Source organism: Oxyura jamaicensis, chromosome 4, assembly GCF_011077185.1.
Source record: "Oxyura jamaicensis isolate SHBP4307 breed ruddy duck chromosome 4, BPBGC_Ojam_1.0, whole genome shotgun sequence".
Taxonomy (NCBI): domain Eukaryota; kingdom Metazoa; phylum Chordata; class Aves; order Anseriformes; family Anatidae; genus Oxyura; species Oxyura jamaicensis.
This window is the reverse complement of record NC_048896.1, coordinates 65246320-65270697: the sequence shown is the minus strand read 5'-3', so window position 1 is coordinate 65270697 and position 24378 is coordinate 65246320. Positions and strand designations below refer to the sequence as shown.

At 40.5% G+C, this 24378-nt stretch overlaps 1 protein-coding gene across 2 annotated transcripts; it reads right to left on the bottom strand.

The window, feature by feature from the left end:
* Positions 1–4828: 4828 nt before the first annotated feature.
* Positions 4829–24371, bottom strand: PKD2 (polycystin 2, transient receptor potential cation channel). 2 transcript variants are annotated; one of them, XM_035324668.1, is made up of 16 exons: positions 24308–24371; positions 19779–19892; positions 17417–17550; positions 16829–17079; positions 16309–16533; positions 15497–15725; positions 15139–15309; positions 13807–13988; positions 12991–13111; positions 10775–10873; positions 9664–9785; positions 9188–9305; positions 8799–8962; positions 8253–8400; positions 7185–7371; positions 4829–7051 (listed from the first exon to the last, which is right to left on the bottom strand). In XM_035324668.1, the coding sequence occupies exons 2-16, from the start codon at positions 19870–19872 to the stop codon at positions 7044–7046; spliced, it is 2253 nt and encodes a 750-aa protein (XP_035180559.1). In that variant the 5' UTR covers positions 19873–19892; positions 24308–24371; the 3' UTR covers positions 4829–7043. The 2 variants fall into 2 exon arrangements, with proteins under 2 accessions (XP_035180559.1, XP_035180560.1); XM_035324669.1 differs by lacking the exon at positions 24308–24371 and adding an exon at positions 21186–22916.
* Between the last annotated feature and the right edge of the window lie 7 nt (positions 24372–24378).

The window sequence follows — 24378 nt, the reverse complement described above, 5'->3', positions numbered from 1 at the left end:
TCTATAGATTATTTTCAGAATTAAATTTATTAAGTAATCCCTCTCTATACTACTTCCCATATATTGATAGACATACACATATATATAAAATATTTTATTTACTACTTTCCATATATTGATAGACATACACAAATATATAAAAAACATTTTATTTACACTGACATATTGATAATTTATACAAATCGAATTGTGGTCTAATTCTTCTTTTAGGAGTCAGGTCCCATCTGCCCTTCCGTAATTCTGTAGAAAGGACTGCATTTAAGCCAAAACGGCACATCATTTAGGACAGCCTCACTGGGATAGATGTATCTACGAGTTGTTGCTTATTTGCTTTTTCTTCAAAGCGTGTCTTTTGTTTTTGAGGTCTGGGAGAAGAGTCGTGGTATTACTTTGTTCTGGGAGATGTGACCATACCCAGCTTTCTCTCTGCTTTGGTTTTAAGATTTAGCCAATGTCTATTTTTGTGTGCTTTCTGCAAAAATTCATATATAATCATTTACAAGGTATAATTACGTGAACAAAGAGATCACCAATATTTTCCTGCAAAGGAAAATAACTGAAGCTAGGCAGTATTTTCTGTAGGTCTTCTTTGGGACAATATTAATAATGACCTCAAGACTTTGGCCCTTTGCCATTTCTGGTAACACTGGGGCTTTTTTGTTTTATTAGTGATCTGTAGTACCTATGTGACTGCTTTTTACAGACGTTTGTCATAGCGTTAATATTAGAGCATTCTGTATGCTTTAATTAAATCTTCCATTACTCATTTTTTAATGCCCAGTACTGTTTCAGTTCTTTGCAGGTTACAAATGTGAGCCCAACAACAGTTCTGATTTTTTTTTTTTTTTCCTGAACGTTACTAATCAAGAATCAATTGCTGTGGCACTGAACAAAATGTACATGTGACATTCTTTCCAATGTAAAAGGATGGTTCCTTTTTCTCAAAAAATTGTTTCACAGCTTGAGACTAAGCAATATTAATATTTTATTTGCAAGATGGTAATCTATTTCCACTAGAAAAAAGAAACCATTATTACGTTAAAAAAAAATAATCTGAGACGGGGTTAATCTTTATGCAAGTTTAGGGGATACTTCTAAAAATCAGTACAAGGTTTATATAGACATTGGTAAAGATGTTTTTATATAAATTGTCAGACTAGGCAGACATAAGGAAATGAGGCCTGTTAGAGCATTCTTTTTGAAGATTTCTGTTCTCCTTCCTGTTTGCAAGCATTTAAAAGCCTTCCGGCATGTCACCATTTGGTATCTTTCTTAGGTAAAAATAATAATAATAATAATAAAACATTTGAGATTTGAATATTTTTTTAGCTTTTGTGCTTGCATTCTCCTTAAAAAATAAATAAATAAATAAATAAATATCACCTTGTCATTACATTATTCCATTGAAATACTGAAAAATAGTACATTAAAACTTGGTGAAAACTCCCAAGTGTTTTTACTCATTAAAGCACTTGAACTGAAGCAGGGATTCCAGCTTGTTTCATGACTTGCACCCATAAATACTTGTGTGTACAATCAAGGCTTTACTGCTTGGATCAGAGCTTCTAAGACAGTAACATAATAATACAGTTTAACGTCCTAAGAAACTTCTTTGCACACTGAGGATATAGCAAGTCCTATGATTTGTTTTTGAAAGCTCAGTAACACACTTTCTATAAACTGTATCCAACATCATTAGGCACCATAGCTAAGAGAAATAGGTGCTGTACATACAGTGTTAAGTACAAACACTTCATTTCTTTACCTGCGCAACTTTCTTGATAGCTGTAGTATTACCAACTTGTGAGGCACACTGAGAAGAGATAATATGATTTTAAAAATGCCTTCTAACTGCCTCATGCAGGTCTCTGTCTCATGGAATTACCCCAACATAAATTTCTCTTTTGATTCCTTGCTTTGTGCAGAAAGCTGCAGAGATGTGAAGAAAGAAAGCGAATAGAGCTTTCATTAGTACCATTTTCCATTTACATTTTTTTCTTAACAATAAAATTAGTCAGCAAGGTTCTTGCTGAACTCAACAGTAATTATGGTATTGCTTTGATCATTTACTGATGGGGAAAAAAAAAAGCCTTCAGAGTACCAAAGCTGCCAGTCAATGTTTCTTACCTGTAGTTTACTTACATATTTTTCGTTTTTTAAGTAGAAGATAACACTGAGGAGATCAACAGAAATGGGTTCTTGCAAAGCAATCAGCAGAAGAGTACTGCAGGTCCTTGTACAACACAGAAACAAAAGGAAAATTAGAGAAGCTTTTTCTGGAGGAGAAAAAAAAATCCATCAGCCCAAATAAAAAATAAATTAAAAAATAAAAACAACAATGCACCAAAAGCCACTGGAGATAAAAAAAAAAAATATGTAGTCACTATCACATGTACCTTGAAGAGCAATGGAAGAGGGAAAAAAAAGTCAAGAAGAATTAAAAATAAAAAAAGAAAGTAATTACTAGCCGTAGGGCAATGAACCCCGAGTTCCCAAGGTTAAAAGGCTCCAAGTACGTGTGTGTGTCTGTATGCTGATATTATGGAGATCCTTAATAATTGCTTTGTAAAAGCTTGACCTTGTGACAAGAATTAGACTCTCACCCATCTCATAATACCCCAAGGTTAACGGTCCTGACTTTTTCTCATAATCTCTTTTCTTTCCCCACCTCGTTAGGGATGGATTTTACACACATTCCTTTACAAGTACACGCTTCATTAAGCCTTGCTCATTAATCTCCTCCAAAGGGGTCTTGCGAGGATCCTTGCTTTCCCATACACTTGGCTTCGGAGCTCAATTATCCCTGACACTTGCTCCTGTCGGCAAGATCTTGGGGACAGGGTACCCCAGACCAAGTGATTTAGTGCGTTAAGGATCAGGCATCGCTGGGGCTTACAGATGACAGAACTGCCTGATACCATTTTTTTTTTTGCTGAGATTTGTCATACATACTTAAACAACTGCCATGTAAAAATGTAAGCATTCTGATTATGTCACTAACTTGACTGAAAATGTGTTTTTGTGTATAAAAATTGCTATTGTGGTTTCTTGACATTGAAGAGTAAGTGATTTAATCTGGATTCTAGGAAACTTTAAAAGACTTCCTTGTGCAAGGTTTTATTAATTTTAATCTGAATACATTATCAAGCTTTGCTGAGAATTTGCTGTATTGTAGCCCATGGAATTTCAGGCTGAGTTTTCAAAATTTTAGTTCTTACAACTTTGGAAATATATTTAAGTATTACCAATACAGAAAACCAACTGCCTAATAATTATCGTGTACTACTATTATTAACTTTTGTTATAAAGTTAAGAAGGTTACTGATTTGAAAGTATTTTGTCCTAATTACAGACTAACAGCCTTCATTGACTACGCAAGTGGTCCGAGTCCAAAAAACTGCTGGAAGAGAGAATTGCCTTACAAATACAAAAATGACACTGTTATACTACGATTTAACCTCCCAGTTTGAAAAAAATCCAGAGCTTCATAAATCCATTTTTGTTGTAATATAAGTAATATATTAAGTATTGGAATTTTTCTTTCCTGGATAAAATATTTCAGTATTCCTCACTATAGCCCAACAGTTCTAGGTTTTCTGCACATTTTACTAAAATAGTCTTCTAAAAGGGACCCTCACTGAATTCTGCGGGGGAAAAAAAGCAATGATTTACTGACACTAGATGATAAATGCTAATTTGTGTAAACATCAACTTGTCTCTTGAAGGTTTGGTCAAGTGCAATCACTGTCTTAGTGTTTATCTGTGTATTTTCACAAAAATGGTATAGCACAGCACGAGAGCGCACTATCTCAAAATGGAAATAGCAGCAGTGCCAACAAAGACTGGAGTTAGATCTATGAATCTTCCATGCTACCCATTTTTATTTTCTCAATAATCTACTATGTGTTTGTGTGATTATCATTCTAAAAAATGCAAATAACTTTGTTCATCCTAAATATTTCACATTTTATAATTAAAAAAAAAGTTCTCTTTCTGTCAGACAGAACTTACATTCATCTCACTGCTAGCTATCATAAAAGGCAAATGTCTTCTAAGCATAAAGTAAATGATTTCTCTTCACATCTCATTCTCCCTCCTTCTGCTTGTGGGGAATGAATTCAGAAGAATTATGTGGCTCTTACTCCAAACATGCATCTCAAGCTGTGCTTCCTGAAGACATTTTCCAAAGTCAGCAATACTACAGCACACACACAGCATTCGCCAAGAAATCTTCCCTCTTACCGTGCTCTGTGACTTTTATAGTACACTGACTAGAGGCTTAATACTTAAACTCAGTATGTATGAATTTCATGAAAGACTGAGATGATTTCACATTAAGCACTCAATTCTCATTAATACAGTTTACTTTTCTGCTGGTGAGACAGTTGCCTACTCTTTGCTGCCCGGGCAGAACTATGGAGCTTGTCTGTGAGCCTGGGGTTTCCAAGGTGCTTGCAACCCTCCAGATGTAGGATCGTCTGAAACAAAGGGAAAAGTTAAGGGGAGAAGAAAAAAAAGAGCAATGGAATTAGCTTAAACAGCAGCTGTGAAGTACTAAAGGGACAGAGTTATTAGCAGTCAGAGCTGCTGCCTGAAATAGCAGAAGATAGATTTATGCAGATATAAAGGGAAGCATTAAGGAAAGCATTGTTTGGGCAATGAAGCAGTTGGATCAACCCAGTCCTCTCTGCTCATTTACAGCCTATACTCCCTTTTACCATTATTATTTCTTTTGAGAGTAATGTGTGATAAGATACAAATAATATTCACATACAAAAACAGCATTCTTAATGTTCTGTTACAAATAATCGACATGTATGGCACAATATTGGCTTTACAGATTATATAAGAAGTTTATTAGGAAGTAAAGTGCTCAGTTTTACAGATCAATACATTCTTGATCATTGTAGAAGGCTTGCATAATTAATAGTTTCCTCATAAGACCAAACACTGTACATTTATGTCCTATGCAAACCTTACCTTATTACTAACTGACAAATGATATTAGAATCTAAAAATGAAATAATAAAAATGTTCAAAACATTTGTCAAGTGCCCATGCACTTACTGCAAGGCCTATTGTCAACACACACGGGTACCCCATGAAAACTTAATGCACTTCAAGATGAAGTTTGTTATTAAGTAACGACACGTTACAGAAATATACCTCAACAAATACACCTATGAATGCACATATTTTCATTTTCATAATAAACATATGCTACAAATAAAAAGGAGCTGCATGATTGAATGTACATTTTCAAATACACATTTTTTACGGGCCAGCTATTTCAAACCATATTGCCAGGTCTCTCTTGTGAGAGAGCACCAATTTTTTCCTAGTGCAGGACAAAAAAAACCGAAAGAAACAAAAAGCCCTTCACAAGACTCACAATCTGTTTTCCCACTTTGTTCCATTCTTGAGACACAGCTACCAAGAAATTCCAGTCTCTGCACTGAGCTTCCTCCTGCTCCACCTTTTATTAAGTAAGTTTCTGTGCATAGGGTTTCTCGTAAACTTAAAAACAGGAAAAGGCATAAAGTCTTATTTAGTTTTTGCATGTTCTCTGATTAGAGGGAGTACATTCTGGGTATGGCCAGGCAACGCCGTGATAAGAGCATATGCAAAAGGTAGCTTTGCCCACATAGCACCACTGCAAGAAGTAGTACTAGCCTCTGGCAACAACTTCAGTTTGAAACAAAAATACACCAATATAACATAAATATGCTATTTTTACCTCGTTAAATAGGCATTTTTCCTCTATATCTCCTACAAATAGGTAAGATATGTTTGATTATCTAGCTTTCTGTTTTCCTTTAAGCCAACTGTATGAGTTTAAATACAAGACAACTGCCATCTGCAGGATAAAAACACAACTGACAGCCTCTCTCCTACAGCAACAAGCCATAGACTGAAACAGGCTGCTAGGCAAAACCACGCACACTGTGCTTCAGTGCCTTCTAGAGGAAAACAACATAATTTGTGGCGTACCTCCTTTCAAAAATAAAGTGTCTGTGACATGGAAAGCACAGAAAATTAAATACTAAAAATCAGTGGCTACACTAAAAACACCTTTCCAAAGGAATCACGTTGAATCCCTGGAGAAGAGAGTACGTAAAAGCGTATCTAATAATTTTACAAGCAGATCTGTTAAACGTAAATACAGGCTAAATAGGTGAGATGTGCTTCACAGAACTTTGCAGAGCACATGATTGGGTTTCCCCTACCACTGGGCTCCCTTCCCATTCAAGGAAGAGTTAGCATTTTTCAATCGTGTGTGACTTTAAATAATATGTTTTCTGCCAAGTTATTGTGTTTACCTAAAGAAGTGAGGTAAACAAGAAGTGTTCCCAAGAACACGTAGATCCTCAAAACATGGCACTAAAAATGGGCACTGTACAACAGAGCTGAAGACGATTACATTAACTGGGTGTAAGAAGGCAATTCTCAAACATTACTTTTAAAATGCTAATGAAATGGAAGGAGGCATAACATATATGGTTTCTATTACAGATGATCTGATTAACAGGTGTACAAACTCAGTGCACTTTCTTCTGTTTAAAGACATGTAGTATCTCTCAATAATAGGAAAAAATGGCCATTTTAAAGTAAAACGTTAGTACACCAAGAACAACTCCGGAAAAATAAACAAAAACTCAGAGTTAAAATAAAAAGATGTTGATTTGTCTCTTTGAAAAGTGTTAGTTAAAATGAATGAGACAATAAATTAGTGCAGTTTTCTTTATAAAATGTTTTGAAAAACTTAAAAAAAATCTGTTTTTCCAATAGAAAGCAGAAAACCCACAGCTCTTCATTTGAATGGTTTAGCTAGAGCACATTTTGTCTAAAGCTTGCTGTCCTCGTGAAGCTGTTCTCCATAATACATGTATCAGAATTCTGTTCAGGTAGATTTCCTCTTGCATTTTCGTTTCCAAGGCTAGCAGGCTGGCTGTTGGTGACTTTAGCCTGACGTGTGGCTTATGTAGGTGTGAAAGTGCCTTATGAAGAGAGCGTTTCTTCTTACACACCACTGGAGCTTTCCTTCAGTGGTCTGATCAGAATGATCACCTTAAGCTGGGGAACAGTGGAGTCAGGTGTTTGCTGCCTTAATACTGGCCCCAAACTACCAAGCCAATCCTACACATGGATGTTATTCCCCCCGTTCCCTCCTCCCCCATCAATACCATCCGACTGCGAGGAAGATGGCCGCGAGTTCCTCGAACGAGGCTGGCCGTTCAGTCCAAGCGGTGTTCCCAAACGATGGCTCATTTGGGATGCCGTATCATCTGATTCCCACCGCTCCAACTCCTCTCGCACAAGCCGCTCCATTTGCTCCCTGTGGATTTCATTGTCACGACCCAGTCTTTCATCCTAAACAGATACAAGATGCAAGACGGAAGAGCAGTTTCCAAACTGCAGCCTCACCAAAATCCTATGCGATACAGGAAATCCCTATAGCACTCAAGTATTTCAAGAGGCTAGAGGCAAATCACAGCTACTGCAGTAACTGGCTTTCTTTCCACTAACACAGCTCCCGGGTTGTCCCTTCACTTATGAAAGCGTAATTTGTATTACACTTTTTAATATGCAGGGACACTATATTCATGACAGGGCAGCTGCGTGTCTGACCCACATAACCCACCAAGACAGAACATCTCACCCACCCCTTTGCAGCTCTTTTCTGACTGTTCTTGACCCATCAGGGAGCTGACAGGTTTTAGAACCTGCAGAGTCTGCAGAAATAATGCACTTGTCCTGCTGGCTGCTTCCACACGGCCCTTTGAAAAGGGAAGGTAGGAAGGGAGGCAACAGGAGCTAGATAACCCCACACACTCCCAGAAAGAATCAGGAGGAGAAGAGCAGGCTGCACAGCCTGCTGGGCTGGATCACCTTGACTCTGCCAAACTAGTCCATAAAACTTTGTATTCATCCCAACAGACAACAAGGGATGAAAAACCTTCTTCAGCAACTCCTCATCACCACTGCTGTCCTGTCCAGTGGTTTAAATGGTGCTCTGCAGCCACAGTGTGACACGGGTCTACTAGAAGATGGCTTCTCATCTGAAACTTGCATCATGTCCCTTCAGTAACACAAAACTCAAGATTGCTCGGCCAATGCCAAAGCAGCCACGTCATCTTTACAAGTCCCTCCACCCTCCCAAACCAAGCAGCAGAAAACAAGTATTGACACTAAATAAGCCATGCCGGCTGTGACCAGCAGGTGACGACGCAGGACAGAGCAGGGTTACTTACCTCTGTCACTCCGTCCAACAGTCTTCCCAGCACATCTCTTCTTTTCAGTTTGGCTCTCTCCATCGCTTCAAGCTTCACTATAACCGCATCGATCTTGGAGACGATACTGCCGATTGAATGCTCCATGCGATCAACCCGCCTCATGAGTCTGAGGGCAATAAACAATAATTTCAACTTATTAAACTATGTTGAACTACTTAGTAAGCTTACAAGCCTCGAGATTTTACTACTAGGAAAAAAAAAGTAGCAGTTTTCTGGCATTATTCTAACACGGCTATTTTCTCTGTTGTTTCAGTGACCAGGTTTTAACTTTCTTTTTCTGAAGGGTGGAGGGAAGAGACAGATTCCCATGAGCCTCTCTAAAATACTTACAATTCAAGTATTACTTGAAAGCTACAGGTGACTTCAGCACCTGATGAAAACTGACTTTTACTGAATTATTTGACTAATATTCAGTTATAAGAGAGACTACAACATGCCTTACATAAAAATCTCCCAAGAGAAACCCCACCATGTAGTTTTGCTCCCCTAGGAGGCTCAACTTACACTTGGAACTCTTCGTAGGAAACCCCACTAGAGCTGCTGCCCCTCCTCCTGGAGCTGTGCCCACTGTCTTCATCCTCGTCCTCCTCAGAGTCATCCAAGCTCCGGGGGAAGCTGCGGCTGCTTAGAGGACGTGGCAGAGAGCTCCTGTCCAGGTCCAGATCCTCCTTTAGGGCAACACAACCCGCAGACAGAGAAGATATAAAGACTTGTCAACTGTGCACTGGGGAGGCCAAAGACCTCCACCTTGCCATTTTACAGTTCTGCTAAGACAGCCAGGGTAGAGAGCAAATGCAAAAAGAAATAAAGTTTTCTTCTGGGGCAGCCAACCAGCACAGGGAGCAGATTGGCTGATGGCGCTGATGGCAAGCTATTCCTAATGCTAAGCTCACCCTCTCTTTCTCCAGGTCATCTCTCATCTGCTGGTGTTCATGCTCTGTCAACTCCTGGTCCCCATCCTGATCATATTTGGTAAATATTGCTTCAATCTCTGCATCAGTGTGGCCCTTCCTAAAAAAGCAATAAAAACAGATCCCTTACTTTTCATTTTCAGATGCTAAATCAACTTCATGTGCTGGAAAAGCAATTCACTCCCAATGAACTTTCATCCCCAAACAAAAGGCACAATGAACCCAGAGCTGCCCATAAATTCTACCCCACCAGGTATACAAAACACTGACCACAACAAAGTTCAGCCCTCACTTTTCATTACCTAATGGCACAAACCTCCCCTGACCTGCACCCTGATCCTTCCCAACCATCCTTGGACTTCTGAAAGACATCACAGAGGCAAGAGCAACTTGCCCGAAAAACTTCACATCATACGTCTGGGCACACTACTCAAGATTAAAAGTAACAGCTTCCTTACCCTTTTAGATCTTGCCGGAGTTCATCAAAATTTAGTTTCCCCCCGCCTTGTCTTAGGCTTTCTGAAATGTCATCAACAGTAGTTTTCTTCAGTTTAAGTTTGACCATGGCTTTGTTGTAGCCCTAAAAGAAAAAAATGAGATTTCTTGTTTTACTTGGTGTGAAGCATTAGCACTTGATTTCCAATAGACTTTTTTTGTGGATTATCAAAATCTACTAGCGTACACAAGCATTGTGTTCCAAAATCTCTGTCTTTTCCTCCAGTTTACCCATTTTTTGTTTCAGTGCTTAAATTAACAACATGAAAATACCACTGCAGCTAGAATTAAGGCTTTTATCATTCCATTGGCACTGCAGGTCAGTAGGAATAGATTATTTCAAGACACCTTTGGCAGCTACTGACAGTAAAGTGACAGTTTAACCAATGCTGACAAATTGGGTACAGCTTATATTGGTCATTTTGCTTCCCTCATTCTTCAGTTGTACAAATGATTTTAAAAACAATCCTCATCCCAACAAAGTAAGATTTCTCATTTTTCCCTGCTCTGTTTTAAAACCAGTTCCCACGTTTAAAACACTGAATCACTGGTCATGCTAAGTGTGTGTTTAGACATTTCTGACCATGGTACAGCACCGCACCACCCATGCCAGAGCACATGCAGGTGCATGTGGTTTTTCCTAACTGAGATTCAGGTTGAGCTTTTAATTCTGTATTTGAAAACCTTACTGGCAGCTGCCCTGGGAGCTCCTAGTTAATGTAAAACAAGACTTGATTCATCTTATAGCCTGGTATGAAATAACCTGGAATTCTGTGCCCAAACAAAATGGCACTTCAGCTTCATCAAGTGCGTATCTCTCCATCTACCTAGACAGACATATCCTGTGTCATATTCACTAAAGGCTGATCCTTTGACATAAAGTCTCAGATTGCCAAAAATATGTTATGATGCCAAGCTTTCATTGTTTAATTTACATTCAACTCACGCATTTATTTTAACTAGACGATGCTTATTTTCACCAGCTGTTGCCAGCTTTACTCTTTGGTTTCTGTAGTGTTTTCTGGATTAAGTTCAGATGTGAGGAATGAGATATGAAACAAAACATTATTTTACCTTTCTGATAAGGTCAGACAGTTCCATTTCTGCCTTCTGTTGTGCCATATCCGATTTGACTTCAGAATACGTATCATTGATAATGGCCAAAAACATGTTCTGTTCATGGAAGAAATGAAAAAGACGCTTAAAAAATCTCCACGAGTCCAAATCCTTCATGTGCAGACCTACACATTTGTTTTGTGTTTATTTTTTTAAAGGGGCCAGGAGAAAATGGTGCCATATTTAAAAAGCAGTAACACCAAGTGCTTAAGGTATTGAAATACAATGCCCTTCAGCTTTTAATCGGAATTACTGGTAATTAACCTTACTGGGAAATTTGTTTCTGAAGAGGGTTCATACCTACACACAGTGGTGCCAATAAAATGTGTTCTACCTGCTGAGGGTCCAACTCGTACATAAAATATCTGTGAATTCATCTAGGCATTACAGCTGGCAACAAAAATGCCACAGAGATGCAAGTCAATTACTCATCCCCTAATAACCATCACAAACACAAGGATCTTACCCTGTTACAGCCCTGCTTGTGGTTCAGAACAAAGGTAAGAAAAAAAAGATGTCAAATCAGACTCTTGGCATGCTTGTCACCAACTCTGACATGACTTCGGTGGCTTGTTCAGAGAAGAGAAAGAAGTGGTCTCGCTGCCCCTGTGCCCAGCATTTTACCAGACCTGTGCAGCCACTACTGAAAGTTTCCTGACGACAGTAGAATACACATGACTGAACTGCAAGCTGGACATTCGAGTCCAAAGAGACTCAACATACTGGTATATTCAATGTGCCACTCTTGTGGAAAAGCTTTGTTAACATTATTTCAGATATAAAAAAAATCCTTTTAGAAGAATAGTTTTCCAATGTCATATTGTTATACATTCTGGTCTAACACCAGAAAAAATAAGAGATACCTGGGCTACTGTCTATTTTGCTTTCAGCTGCCCCAATATAAGTGTTAAGGATGCTGCTTTCTGCCTATCTTCCCTAACTTTATTTCCAGGTCTACACCTGGTCTCAAGAAGCTTTCACCAACAGATCCCTCTACCCAAATTACAGCATGTGCACATTAATAAATACACAAACTGCAGTGTCTGCTGTGCCTTCACATTCCAGAGCTTTTCTGCTATCCCTTAGAAAAAAAAAAAATAATAATGTTTCTTTCCCTTTCTGGCCTCTGCACCTCTGGATTTTGTGAGGTGATTCAAAGCACCTGCCTCATGCACTTCTTTGGTCAGAGTAACCCATGTATTATTTTCCAGCTGTCTCCTGTTGACTACCACTTCTCATCCCAAAACAAGCAAAAACTCACTAATGACAAGGGTCATTAAATCAGTCTGCGAGTTAGGATGATACATGACTGCTGTACAATTTTAGGTTAGTAAAATCCTGCTTTAATTGTTGCCACCTTATCAAATCACCAGAAGACACACCGTTCTGGGAATAATCTGAGGACATCTTGCTCACAGAAGTTTCAGCCTGGAGATACCATTAGAAACCAGATTCCTGTATAGCAATGCTAGTACCATACTGGTAAGCTACATACAGGTAGAAGATACTGGGATTCTTAACTTATTTTGACAACAACAAAAAAAATGGTTTTACTTGATGTCCTGGGTTTCGGAGGTCTTTCTCCCTCCACCTTTTGATATTTAACTTTTATTAATAAGACTGTAATATGAATTCAAGACTACTGTGAACAGAGAGTATACAAACGATGGCTACTCACTACTAATATCTGTACTGTGTGAATTTAATTGAGACACTCATGTCTACACACTGCTTCTCAGATAAGCTGAGCCTCCTAAAATACTGCTTGTCTAGAAGTACAGGGGTAATCTGCAGGGGAAGAAGAACCCCAAGTTGTTTTATGGAAATAAAGAATTGGTCCAGCTCTGCCCTGGACGAGGAAGACAGGATTGCTGTGTATACAAGCTAGGTGCTGCTTAGAATTAGAAATGAAAAATTCTTCATAATAAATAAAAAAAAATAAACCAACAACATGGAGCACTATAAGGGAGTGACAAGAAATACACAATGCATATCTACTTTAAAGGAAATAAAAAGCAAAAAGTGTAGTGGAAGATGATGTAAGAGTGAGACCCTTTCCATGGAACACAAATATGCCCCAAGTAGCAGTATGAATCCAAGAACAAGAGATGCAAAAATGGCCATAAAAAGAAACTTGCCAGCTACCCACCCCATGTAAACAAAGGTGTACATACCAAAAGAATGAAGAACATAAAGAACACAAATGTAGTGAAATAAATTGGTCCCAAAATTCGATTAGCTTCTTCAACCTCTGTGAAGTTGAAGTCTCCCAAAATGATGCGGAACTGAGTAAATCTTTAAAAACAAAACACATCCAGGAGTTGAGAAAAACTCTTTTGGAGCTGTGCACTTGTCAATCTATTTCACTGTAACAGTCAGATGGGCAGTAGAGAGGTCTGCATTACTACAATACTTCATCAGACATTGCCAAGTCAGTTTCTCAATCCCACCTTTAAGCAAAACCAAACCTGTGATCAAATACAACACATGAAGCATAACTAAGGTGGTTATTTCTGGCTTTTGGTCACAACTGACATTGGCAGCAACAGGAAGCAAAGAAAACCAATGACCCAAGCCTGTCCCTCTCCTATCCCTTCTGCCCCTCACGTATGTAAAATCCCAACCATTTCCTTCTAAAGCTGCCTCTGCCTCTCCACAGGAAACATTTTGCTCCCTATGCCCCAGTGTAAGGGGGGGAGGGGAGGGGGAATCTGTCAAAACAACTTGGTAATTACCACACTTAAAATCAGGTTATGTTGTACCAATCCAATACAGGGGAAATTGATTTACTGCCCTATACTGAGTCCAGCCTCACTCATGGATTCTTGCAGATACCTAAAAATGACTAAGCATTTCTAAAAAGCAGCTACTGACCTACACCAGCAGTGAGATGCCTACAGTTTATCTCTTTAGATAGATGTTACAGGATTTCTTTGGTCTCTGTTGAGGTGTACTGTGAAATTCATTGCATTTTTTATTATTTTACTTACATACAGTCCTGGAAAGTGCTGAAATCATCGATCTGAGTACCAAAGACAAGATAGGCCAACTGAGCATATGCTAAGAAAATAATAAAAAACATAATAGCGAAGCCAACGACATCTTTGACACAGCGAGACATGGTAGTGGATAGCTGACTCATCGTTCTGTTGAAGTTCACAAATTTGAAAAGCTGTTAATAGAAAAAGAAAAAAAACCTGTGAAGACAAGTAAGACAGTTTCTCACTACAACTGCTTTCTGGCTTTTTACACGAGACGCCTTACTGAATTTGACAAATTCAGATAATTTATATTCAGAAATATACATTGCTTCCAAAAAAAAACCACTAAAGCTTGAAATGTGAAGAAAAAAAAACCTGTGAGAAAACCGACTTCCACTTTTGCTCCTATTTGAAACCCTAGCTTCAGAGCAGTGTTACTGATATGCTTCCAAAAGCCTATTTATTTATCTTTACATTCTTTCAGAATGAAATAGAAAAATGTGAGGAAACATGATCTCACAGCTGACCTTGCTTTGAGCAGGTGGTTGGACGAGAAACCTCCTGAAGTCCCCTTAAACCTGCATAATTCTGCTTCTCTGCAGCTCTGCAGTTAGTTATTTCTAATAATAAGCTGCTTTCTTTTTACACGGTGATGCAAAAATTGCATGCAACTTTGACCTACAAAACAGCAGAAGACTGGATAACTTGCTTGATAATATAAGTATGAATTTGGAATATCATAGCTGAAATGCATTTATCGTTGCTCTTAAGTTTTCCACTGCTAGACAACTCATAAACTTAATGTTCCCCTGCAATTTTTACATGCAGAGGACAGGAAGGTCAGGAAGACAAGTAGCACTAGAAAGGAAAAATTAAAATGAAAAAAAAAAGTTAAACAAAAGCAACATATCTAACGTTGGTATGAATTGGACTAGCTTTCCCACATTTATGACTTGAATCAGACACTACCAACACTTCTACCGATACAGAAGTTTTGAAAAGATTAAATGAGTATAGTTAAGCCAATCTAGGAAAAAGCAGTATCCAGTACCAAGTCCTGATTTGTCAATTCAGGAATAATGAAAACATTTCCTCACATTCCTGCTGTGACAAAGCACCACAGACTGCATCTTCAGGACTTAAATGAGGGCTGAATAAAGCAGAGAGAGAATTATAACCTTGTTTTTAATCTGCAAGAAGGTACACTTGTGCTCTCTATCTGTCCCATGACCAATTTTAGGAGAACATGATGAAACTGAAAGAAATACATGACACGACATTCAGAGCACTCTGAAAGTTTACATCCTGATTTTAGAATAAGGACGGGAAACTTGGAGCTACCTTAATCCAGACAAAAAACACAGTGACTGCGGCAATGTTGTTGAATTGCATTTGCCAATAGGCCAAGGGTTCAAAGTTGGGGAATGAGTTCTGATCTTCCAGCAGCTTCTTCAGGAGCATATCAACAGTTGAAGTCCTGTAGATGCTAATTCCTATAGCTGCCACAGAGAGCTGAGAACAAGGGAAATGAATGTGTGAAAGGTGATAAGAGTTTTAAAACACTTTGTTTTAGCCTAAAATATTCACAAATAGGATGATGGCACTATCCTTTAAACCCACTATGAATGCAGTGCCATTAACATCTCCCACAGAGTGCATTTCAGAAAGCAATTTCAGGCTTAATATAAACATTACCTACCACGATGATAAGAATATCAAGGCAATTCCAAAGACTTCTGAAGTAGTGCAATCTATGAATGTGAATTTCTAATATCTCTTCCACCATATAGTAGAGAACAAAGAGACAAAACGCCATTTCACAGGCTGCCAGGAAAAAATCAAAAGTGGAGATGTAGTGAATCAGCTTCACTGGCTGAAACTGCCAAGACGTAAGAAGGCCTCCAGTTGCCGGAAACTCCACTAACAGCCTGCATTTGGGAAAAAAAAAAAAGAAAAAGGTTTCATCTAAACAGTGTCCACAAAAAGCACTACTAAAGAAACTTGGTTTTATTTATATTATTATTTAAATCAAGTGGAAATAGGCAAAAGCCCATACGTTTCAAAGAAGTCTTCATACAGTTGAGTGAACCCAACCACCGTTCCCTCAATTTTAACTAAAATCCAAAGCATTTCAGAAACAGTGAAGGAACACATAAAGACCTGCCTGCATTTCCAACTCTCACACTACGTAAAGACTGGTGTTGCACCAGTTGGTGTACTCCACCTATGTACTTTAATAACCTGGGAAGTCATGCAAACTGCACCCAAACTGTTGCAGCACCAGGAAAATCCGAACTGCCTCCAGATGCTGAGTGCAGCCACAACATGCAGTCCCACTTCCTGACAGGGAGGCATGCCATTTCAGTAGTCTGGAACAAGCTCTCCTCAACGTCTCCTTTGACTCCAAAACACATGCTTACCCATGCTCTTAAAACCAAGCAATCAGAAGAAAATGCCAGGCCCACAACCTACATCATGCCATGTGAACGCCACTGGCGTTTCTGTGCATACCTTACAACGCAGAACAGGTTGATGTTCGCATTGTATACAGAGAAATCAATGAAAGCTGCTCTCGTCCCTCTGTCCAGCCACAGGTTCTTCTTAAGGCTGGCAATCTGCACAGCTGTCACTTCCCTGCTCCTCGAGAGGTCTTGGTAATAACCAGCCCCACTGTACATGGCGAGCAAGCCCCAGTGGCTGCTCCCATTCAAATCCTTCTCGTTGGTGTATGTCCAACTAGTTCAGAAGTAGAGAGAGAGAGCATGTTAATCCTTCCACTTTCAACTTACAATTAACAAAACAAATAAAATCTGACCAAAAGAAAACCACCACCAAGTTTGGTAAGGTTATTTCAGGAGCAGACTTCACAGTTTGCTGGATTTAGGTAGCTTTACAAACCGGATTTTAGCTGGCTTTACAGACACAACATAAAGCAATTTCAGAGTTGCCCCTGAGAAGTGACTAACCATACAATTCAGCATAACCCAATCAGAAAAAAACATACATCTACGTGACGAAGAGTACTACGTACGCTGTCCCATTTCGAAGCCCAAAAGGTGCAGTATCTTCATTAGCTACAGAATAGACATCGTAGCAGTCTTTGATTTCATCCTTTAGATCCTCGGGTATTGAGCACGAACCATTTCTCACTTTCAGCTGCCGAATGCGAGGCACCCCTAGAAGCAGGTTCTCGTAATAGATGAAGCTTTTGTTTTCTGCCATGGTTTTGTTGTTGTACCACATATCCCAGTAAAGACCATCCAGCAGAGGGCCTTCTGTGAACTGCGGAGGAAGACAGAATTTTAGTTTGCACGTTGCCAACACTGTTTTTATACATCTTAATTCTGTGGAAATGTAAGAGTATTTTTTTTTTACCTTAAGGCAAAGGTCTTAGCTGTCCTCCAGAGACGTTCCCCAGCCCTGCCCTGCCCTACTAGCATTACCTAGCCAAGCATTACCTTCACATATTGAAGGCCAACTTTGTTCCATTGCTTTGACAAAGAGCTCTTCATGAACCAACCCCATCATGCTAGAAAAAAAGAGCTTGCGGATTGAACTTACAGGCCATGACAAGAGAAACAAGTCAGAGCAACAGCAAGATAACGATTTATAATATTACCTTCCAGAAGTCGTCCATTGTGGACAACGTTTTGAAGTCAGTTTTCTCCATTTTCGAGACAGGTGTTTCCAGGAAGAGCTGTGACATAACCCTGGTGTAGTAATACATACTGGAACTCACTGTCCCGTAAGTCACTGCAAGAGATTCGGGTAGGGGGGAGAGGTGAAAGGGGGCAAGGGGAAGAAAAAGACAAAGAGTACCTATTTGCTTGTTTTGGATAGATCAGGTTGCACTTGCATAGATTCTGCACTAAAAAGTCTAAGTTTCAGAACAAAACCCACACCAAGCAGCAACTGTCTGTCAGCTGTGATTACAACATAAAAAGCAGTGAAAAACAGATAGATGAACCAGTTCAGAACACACAGTTCTCCTTCCCACACCTCGCTTGTTATTAATGCTCCTACAAAATCCAACATCAAGAACCACAAAGGCAGGACTCAGCAGCCTGAAGAGAGGCAGCTAGTGCCATTCGAGGTGTCCTGAGCTATCCAAGGCCTCGACAGAGAGCTGGAACAGTCGATGCAAGGCGTTGGAAGAACCACGTCCTGCCAGAGCAGAAAATGATGCTCAACATGGTAAGCATGGGGCATGGAGAACCACACTGGACATCTGTTGTTAGACAACAGAACTCCACCCAAGGTGTGCAGTGCTTCTAAGAGAATCTCTCTGCACAAAATAATGGTTGCATGCTACTGCTTTCCCGCGCGCTGGGCCAAGCATGAGGCTGAGGACCACAGAGCATAAATTAGAAAATGACACACAAAGCCCTGACAGCTTGAGGAAGCAGTCTTTGGCACTGGTACTGCTACTGCCTATAAATACTTAAAACCATTTCAAGGCTAAAACCCAGAGAAGCCTGAAAGATCACATCTATGGTGAACAATTTTCATCTGTTTTCACACAATTATAGAAATATTTTATTATAGGGATGAAAGCATGTTTTCTTTAGCAAGAACAAGAACTATTTTTAATAAACGTCTCCTGCTGTGTGGCACGTTGCATGTGAGCCTCAATTGTGGAATACCTGGATTGTCTCAAAAATAAGTAACACAAGGATTGCTAATAGCATTTAGCCAGAAGCAGAAAGCACCCTCCTACGGTGTACACATTTGGCATACTACATTTTTCCCCACATTCTGTTACCAGAAATATTTTCTACAGCAGAATGAATTATGAACAGCCTATAAGCAAGCTTTTCCCACCAAAGACAAACGTGTTTTCATTCAAGTCCCTCATGCTACACCTCTCCCAGTGGTTGAGCCACAAACAGCCTTACATTCCCTTGTCCATAAACCTGCACCAAGCACTCCTAAATGTCTCAGGAAGGAAATAAACATTAGAGTTAGTACATAATCATTCGTGCTGTACATCACCTAAACAGCTGTGAGTTGTGTTACCAGAATAAGGTTTGTGGTCTGTGTTTTTTTGTTGTTGTTGTTTTGTTTTGTTTTGTTTTTTAGTAATTGTGCTGTGGACAAGCAAGGCACTCACTCCCAGAGCTGGTTTTTTGTTTGTTTGTTTGTCTGTCTTCAGGGAAAAAAACAAAACAAAACAGTGTTAATTCCCCAGAAATAACAACAGCACCTTGCCTGTTAAAGCTGATCAAAAATGACAACTTGAATGTCATTTACACTGTGGACATTTAGAACAGAACTGCACATGGTAAGAACTGGGGGTAACCCACCAGGCTACACTAACTTAATGCAAACAGATTTTTGTTTTTCTCACTAGTAACCAAGTGAAACACCTATTTCATCAACACCACATCAAGTTTTATTTTGCACTGACTTGATGATTGTTATGCAAATATACGAACACACCTTGTTTTGGCAATTAATATATAAAAAATTAAAGATTCAAATCTAAGTTCGTATGCCCAGAAAAACAAACAAACAAAAACCACCAACAAAAACCTGCCCTCAGATCTGTTATGTTACACTTTAAAGCCCATTTTGGGTCCATGAACATTATGTGCATTAGGCTGGAGATTCATCAAGCTCCTCACTTCTGTCTGTTTTTCTCAAGTGTGTCTTTAGTAAAATTGACTAATAGTATCTTGTGTGGGCTCTAGAGTACATACCTAAAACCAGTCATGTGCTTAGAAGACAAATAAAATAATATTCTTCTAAGAAGTGAGTTGAGGTTTGCATTCTGCTTCCTCTCTAGGTGGTCAGTAAGATTGCAGACCTTGAACCAGACAGCCATGTCTCGGGTACTTGGACGTAACACTCATAAGCACAGCCTTACTGTGTTTCATATGACAGATAACAAAACAAATGACACTTAAATCATGCACGTCTCCAGTGATCCACATACACTTGAGCATAAGGAACCACACGCGTTAATGCTGAAGGGTACTTACGGACACACAAGACCACGAGGAAAATCATGTATGTAACCAACTCCCGTAAAACACTTTTCAGGTATCGCTCTCTGCTGGTGTTGCTTTCTTCCATGAGTCTTGTGCCCCACAGACCTTTTAAGAAAAACACACACAGTGATACACACAGGGGTCTGAGATCAGATACACAAGTGGCACAATTAGTCAAGTGGCTTTGAAAGCTTCACCCACATCATGTCTGCCACAGGTTCCCTGCTGGATTTTAAACTGATCTAAGCTCAAGCAAAAACTGCTTCTCTCGTTACCACTGTGCAAGTCGAACTGGGCCCACAGCAGTGCTAGCTACTCGTGAGGGACCATAATCATTTATTAACAGTGCAGCTGAACTCTTGTAGAAGCTGCTGAATATCTGCCAGAAGTGCTGCCACTTAAATTAGGTGGTATGAAAACACACCCAAGTATACAAAGGCACGCACAGGTAGCCATCCTCCAGGATATGCTACAATTCGCGTTGTTTTTTTTTCAATTTTAATATGAAAAGCATTATTGGATGAATGAAAATGCACATTCAGTCCTGAACCTTTATTAGTAATTTTAAATAACTTTCTACCTGAAAGGGATGGTAGGTCTATCAAACACCTGTAAAGAAAATATGTTGTAACCTCATGTTTCTTTCCTTGCACAGCAAAAATTTAGCAGCAGCCTACAGGACCAGCTGATGTTGAGCTGTCAAACTGGATGACTGCATTACAACATTTGTGTGTGCTCCTAGCTTAATGGCATTACACCCAGCATTCTCAGAACAACAGTGTATAAGAACTCACTGGACAGTGCTCAATACTTCCAAAAGGGTGACAGAAAAGCAAAAGGATCTATTCAATGGAGTTGTTAACAGTACAGCATGAGAGTGGAAAGCAGTTAGTAACAACCGTGCTGATTGTTACTAACAAGCAACAATCTACTACTAACAATCTGCTACTAAGTCAACTGGGAAACCTCTCACACAGATGCCCAGCAAGCACCAACAGCCTTTGCACTGATCTCTGCTCAGGCTCCTTGATTGGTTCATTACACCCTTAATTACACCCTTCACTGGCATGGGCCCCCAGAAGAAAAGAACATTTCCAAAGCTGTTCTTTAAGGGTAAGTCTGAAAATTTATGGGTAAGGACTGCTGCTTTACGACACGAAACGCCAAATCCTCACCATTAGATCATTCTGGAAGGCAGAAACACAAAACCAAGAAGGTTTACAGAGTCACTAGCAGCACAGAAGGCAAGTAATTCAGCCCTTAATCCAGCGGTACGTTGCACTAGCAACCCTCATAATAAAACCAGGAAAACACTGCAGGAGAGAGGAAGAAAAGGCTGGAGCAGGCAGTGAGCTGAGCTGGCAAGAGCTGTGTCCGGGCTGTCAGCACATTACTCACCAGCAAGAAATGTGGAGAAAGCCTGCAAGCTTCATTTCTGTCCTTTTAGAAAACCGTTACAAGTCAGCAAAGAACAGGAAGTTTCATATGAAAAAAACAAAACAAAATAAAACAAAAACCAGCAACAGGGATCACACAATGATCTTTCTGTTAAGTGAACTTTGGATTTACCCAATAGCTAGCTTGAAGCATTCATTAGCTGCCACATTTTTAGCAAATGCACACAGTACTTCCATTTCTTGCTGCATTAGAATATTATTTCAGATGCATCTAAATGCACAGTGGTGACAAGCAGTGCTGGATTTAAGTTGACATCTACCGTGAGCACCAAAAACGCTGTTTCTAGCCTTGATTAATTATTTAAATTCATTCCTTATATACATTTGCTACACAGGTAACACGGGAAATTAAAATCTTTCTGTTTGCATGCATAGAAGTAGTGTGCATGTGTATGTACATATGCGTATGTCATATAAACACGCAATGGACATACACACACACATACCCCTTTATATACATAAATCCAAGGTTATGAGGTACAGAAGGCACATAAACTAGTCAGGCTTTATGGAAAACTTCCAAGGGCACCCAGTAGCTCTGCAGGGACGGCGCTGCCATCCCCCAGGTGCCCATGGCCTTACGCCTGCCCAGAAATGCAGAGGGAGAGCAGTGTGGCCCCAGGGAAAGGTTCCTCCTTCCGAAACAACCAGAGCAACAACGCCGCCTCCTGCTCCAGCTGAAGGTAACATTCCCTTCAGAGCCGGTGCTAACCCAACTCGGTACAGATCGGATGACTGTTACCGCAATTAACGAATGGCTGAAAACGGCGTTTGATACTGCCATTTAACAATAACCAGGAAAATCTCTCAAGAATACCTCCACGTGCATGACCTCATACTGACGCACACGAGGACACGGTAAGGCTGGGTGACCAAGCACAGCTCTGACGGGAAGATAACTTTTCCAGCCTGGCTCTGGAAACAGCCCTTCCCTTACCCTTGCCCATCAAACCTTCTGACGACTTTCTCAGTAGCTGAGATGAGCAGCCACCTCCTCCTCTCCTCCAGGCAGCTGGGGAGATCTGCAGAGGCTTACATTGCAAGTGAGAAGCCCCACAGACAGAAAACTAAGAGACAAATAATCATTATCAGTCAAGTTTCTATTCACCTAGTAACTCCTGTTGCAGTCTCCCTGATTGCTGCAATTACCAAAATCCTGTTTCCAGCAATCCTCTTTGTTAGCATGTCTATTTCACAACCGGACAGCGAGCAAAGCATAAGCTGTCATTCAACAGCACTGAGCTGATGAGCAGCAACCTGCTCATCCATGGTACCGCTATCATTTTTGGTATCCAAAGGATTAATCCTTCTTGTATTGCATCCTGTCTGGTGAAGCAGCATTTCATCAAATAGATCTCTGCTAATTTTCCTCTAGTTATCTTCAAATAAAACTAAGTTTGCTGTATCCCAGTGTTCAGAGATCCTTGTGGTTATCCACAAAATGTCACTACCAAGTGCCGTTTCCAATACTGAAACCTCCATTTTCTCTTTGACAGTTATCCTTCAAGTGTCCCGTGTCAATTTCAGGCTTGCAATCAGCCCTTTCGCTATGTCGCCTGAAGCCATCACATTCTCCAGAGAAGGTTCATTGCCCACACAGCAGGCAAACACAGTCCCCAGCGGTACCCTTATGGCACGAAAGTAATTTCCTGCACCTATAAAATTAATGGCAACAGCATTCTTGGTGTTAGAGACAAAAACGGACCTGTCTACTGCAGGAACTTTGGCTGCACTTGCCTGTAAGCACAAAACGTACATGGGTCAGAAATCAGCAGAAACTGCAGATAGGAACCACAGGAATAAATCCACTGCAAACATTCCAAGGACATGAAACCAGCTCTTTTTACTTTGCGGCTAAAAATAGAATACGAACAGCGTTCACCAAAGACAGCTTGGTCCATAGCCATTATCAAAAATTGTTGTTTTTGTTTGTTTGGTTGGTTGGTTGGTTCTTTTTTCTTTCTTACAGTGCAAGAAGATGGAACCTGGCACCATTTGCCAGGCAGCACACGCTGGATTAATCCGCTCACACCCAGTAACAGAAGGAGAAGCACACCAGTTGTGTAACGATACCATGCCAAAGTTCTGCCCAGCACAGCATGCAGCTTCGCCAAAACACGATTCCTCTTGGCACTGCTGCTCACACCACTGGACTAGGTGAAAATACACAAACGGCCTTAAAAAAATAAATAACCAAAACCAAGCATACTAAAACCAAATAACCCTTCTGGTCCCCAAGCCGTCCCACACTGCACTAAGCCGTGGCTGCGGATGTGCTGTGGGTGATTCAACGAGAAATTTTACCAAACGTTTGCTAGAATGGTCTCTCACAAGGTGGATAAAAGCACTGTACGTTCTTTGCACCTAGAGAGCACTCTGACCTTACTCAAATCACAGTGCATTTAGCTCTGACTTGAGAGTCAAAACAACTCAGAAACCAGCACCAAAACCAGTCCTAGTGCAGATTATCTGTTCTGAGCACTCCAGCAGAAGCCAGGCCTGAGGTGAGACAGCAGCAATCAGGCCAGGTTGGAGCCATCCCGAAATCACTGTCGCATTCGCCTCGCGCAGAAGAACCGTGACTGTTCACCACAGCTGCAGGCACGCACAGCATGATGCTCCTCATCGCCGGCTGGCGGGAAGGGAGCACTTGAAGAGCCTGTTAGCTGTGCATCTTTATACAAGGACTTGGCTTTCTCTGTGTTAAGCAGCTCCTACCCAAGCCATTTATAGACCTCAGTGACTCCCTAAGCTAAAGACACCACTGCAGGATCCAAGCAGAGCACTGTCAGTCAGTACGTAATGTGTCATTATCACTCGCGTTTTTGTCCTGGGCATCCTGGTCTCTCGTTATAAAGTGACTTAGTTCACTGAAGCAGTCCCACTAATACCTGCTGCCAAGACCCTCTAATCCAAAACCTCCGCAAACCCGGGTAAAACACCCCAACGGCCCAGAGGGATGCAGAAACGCGAGGTGCGCGCAGGGCGAGGCTGCGGGGGCGGCGGGGAGGAGAAGCAGACGGAAAGGAAGGGGGGCGGCGGGCAGCCCGCCGGGGCTCTCACCTCGCAGGCGCCGGGCCAGCCGCTTGGCCCAGGCGGCCCGGTGCGGCGCGGCGCCGTCGGGCGGCCCCTGG

Bases quoted from the DNA above. Each gene is read 5' to 3' on its own strand.
- PKD2 (XM_035324668.1), bottom strand. From the start codon at position 19,872: ATGGAAGAAAGCAACACCAGCAGAGAGCGATACCTGAAAAGTGTTTTA. The intron at 13,112-13,806 runs GTAAGTAAAATA...TTGTTTTTAAAG, and splicing joins AGCACTTTCCAGGACTGTAT to ATTTACTCAGTTCCGCATCA. The intron at 7,372-8,252 runs GTAAGTAACCCT...GTATCTGTTTAG, and splicing joins TGTTGGACGGAGTGACAGAG to GATGAAAGACTGGGTCGTGA.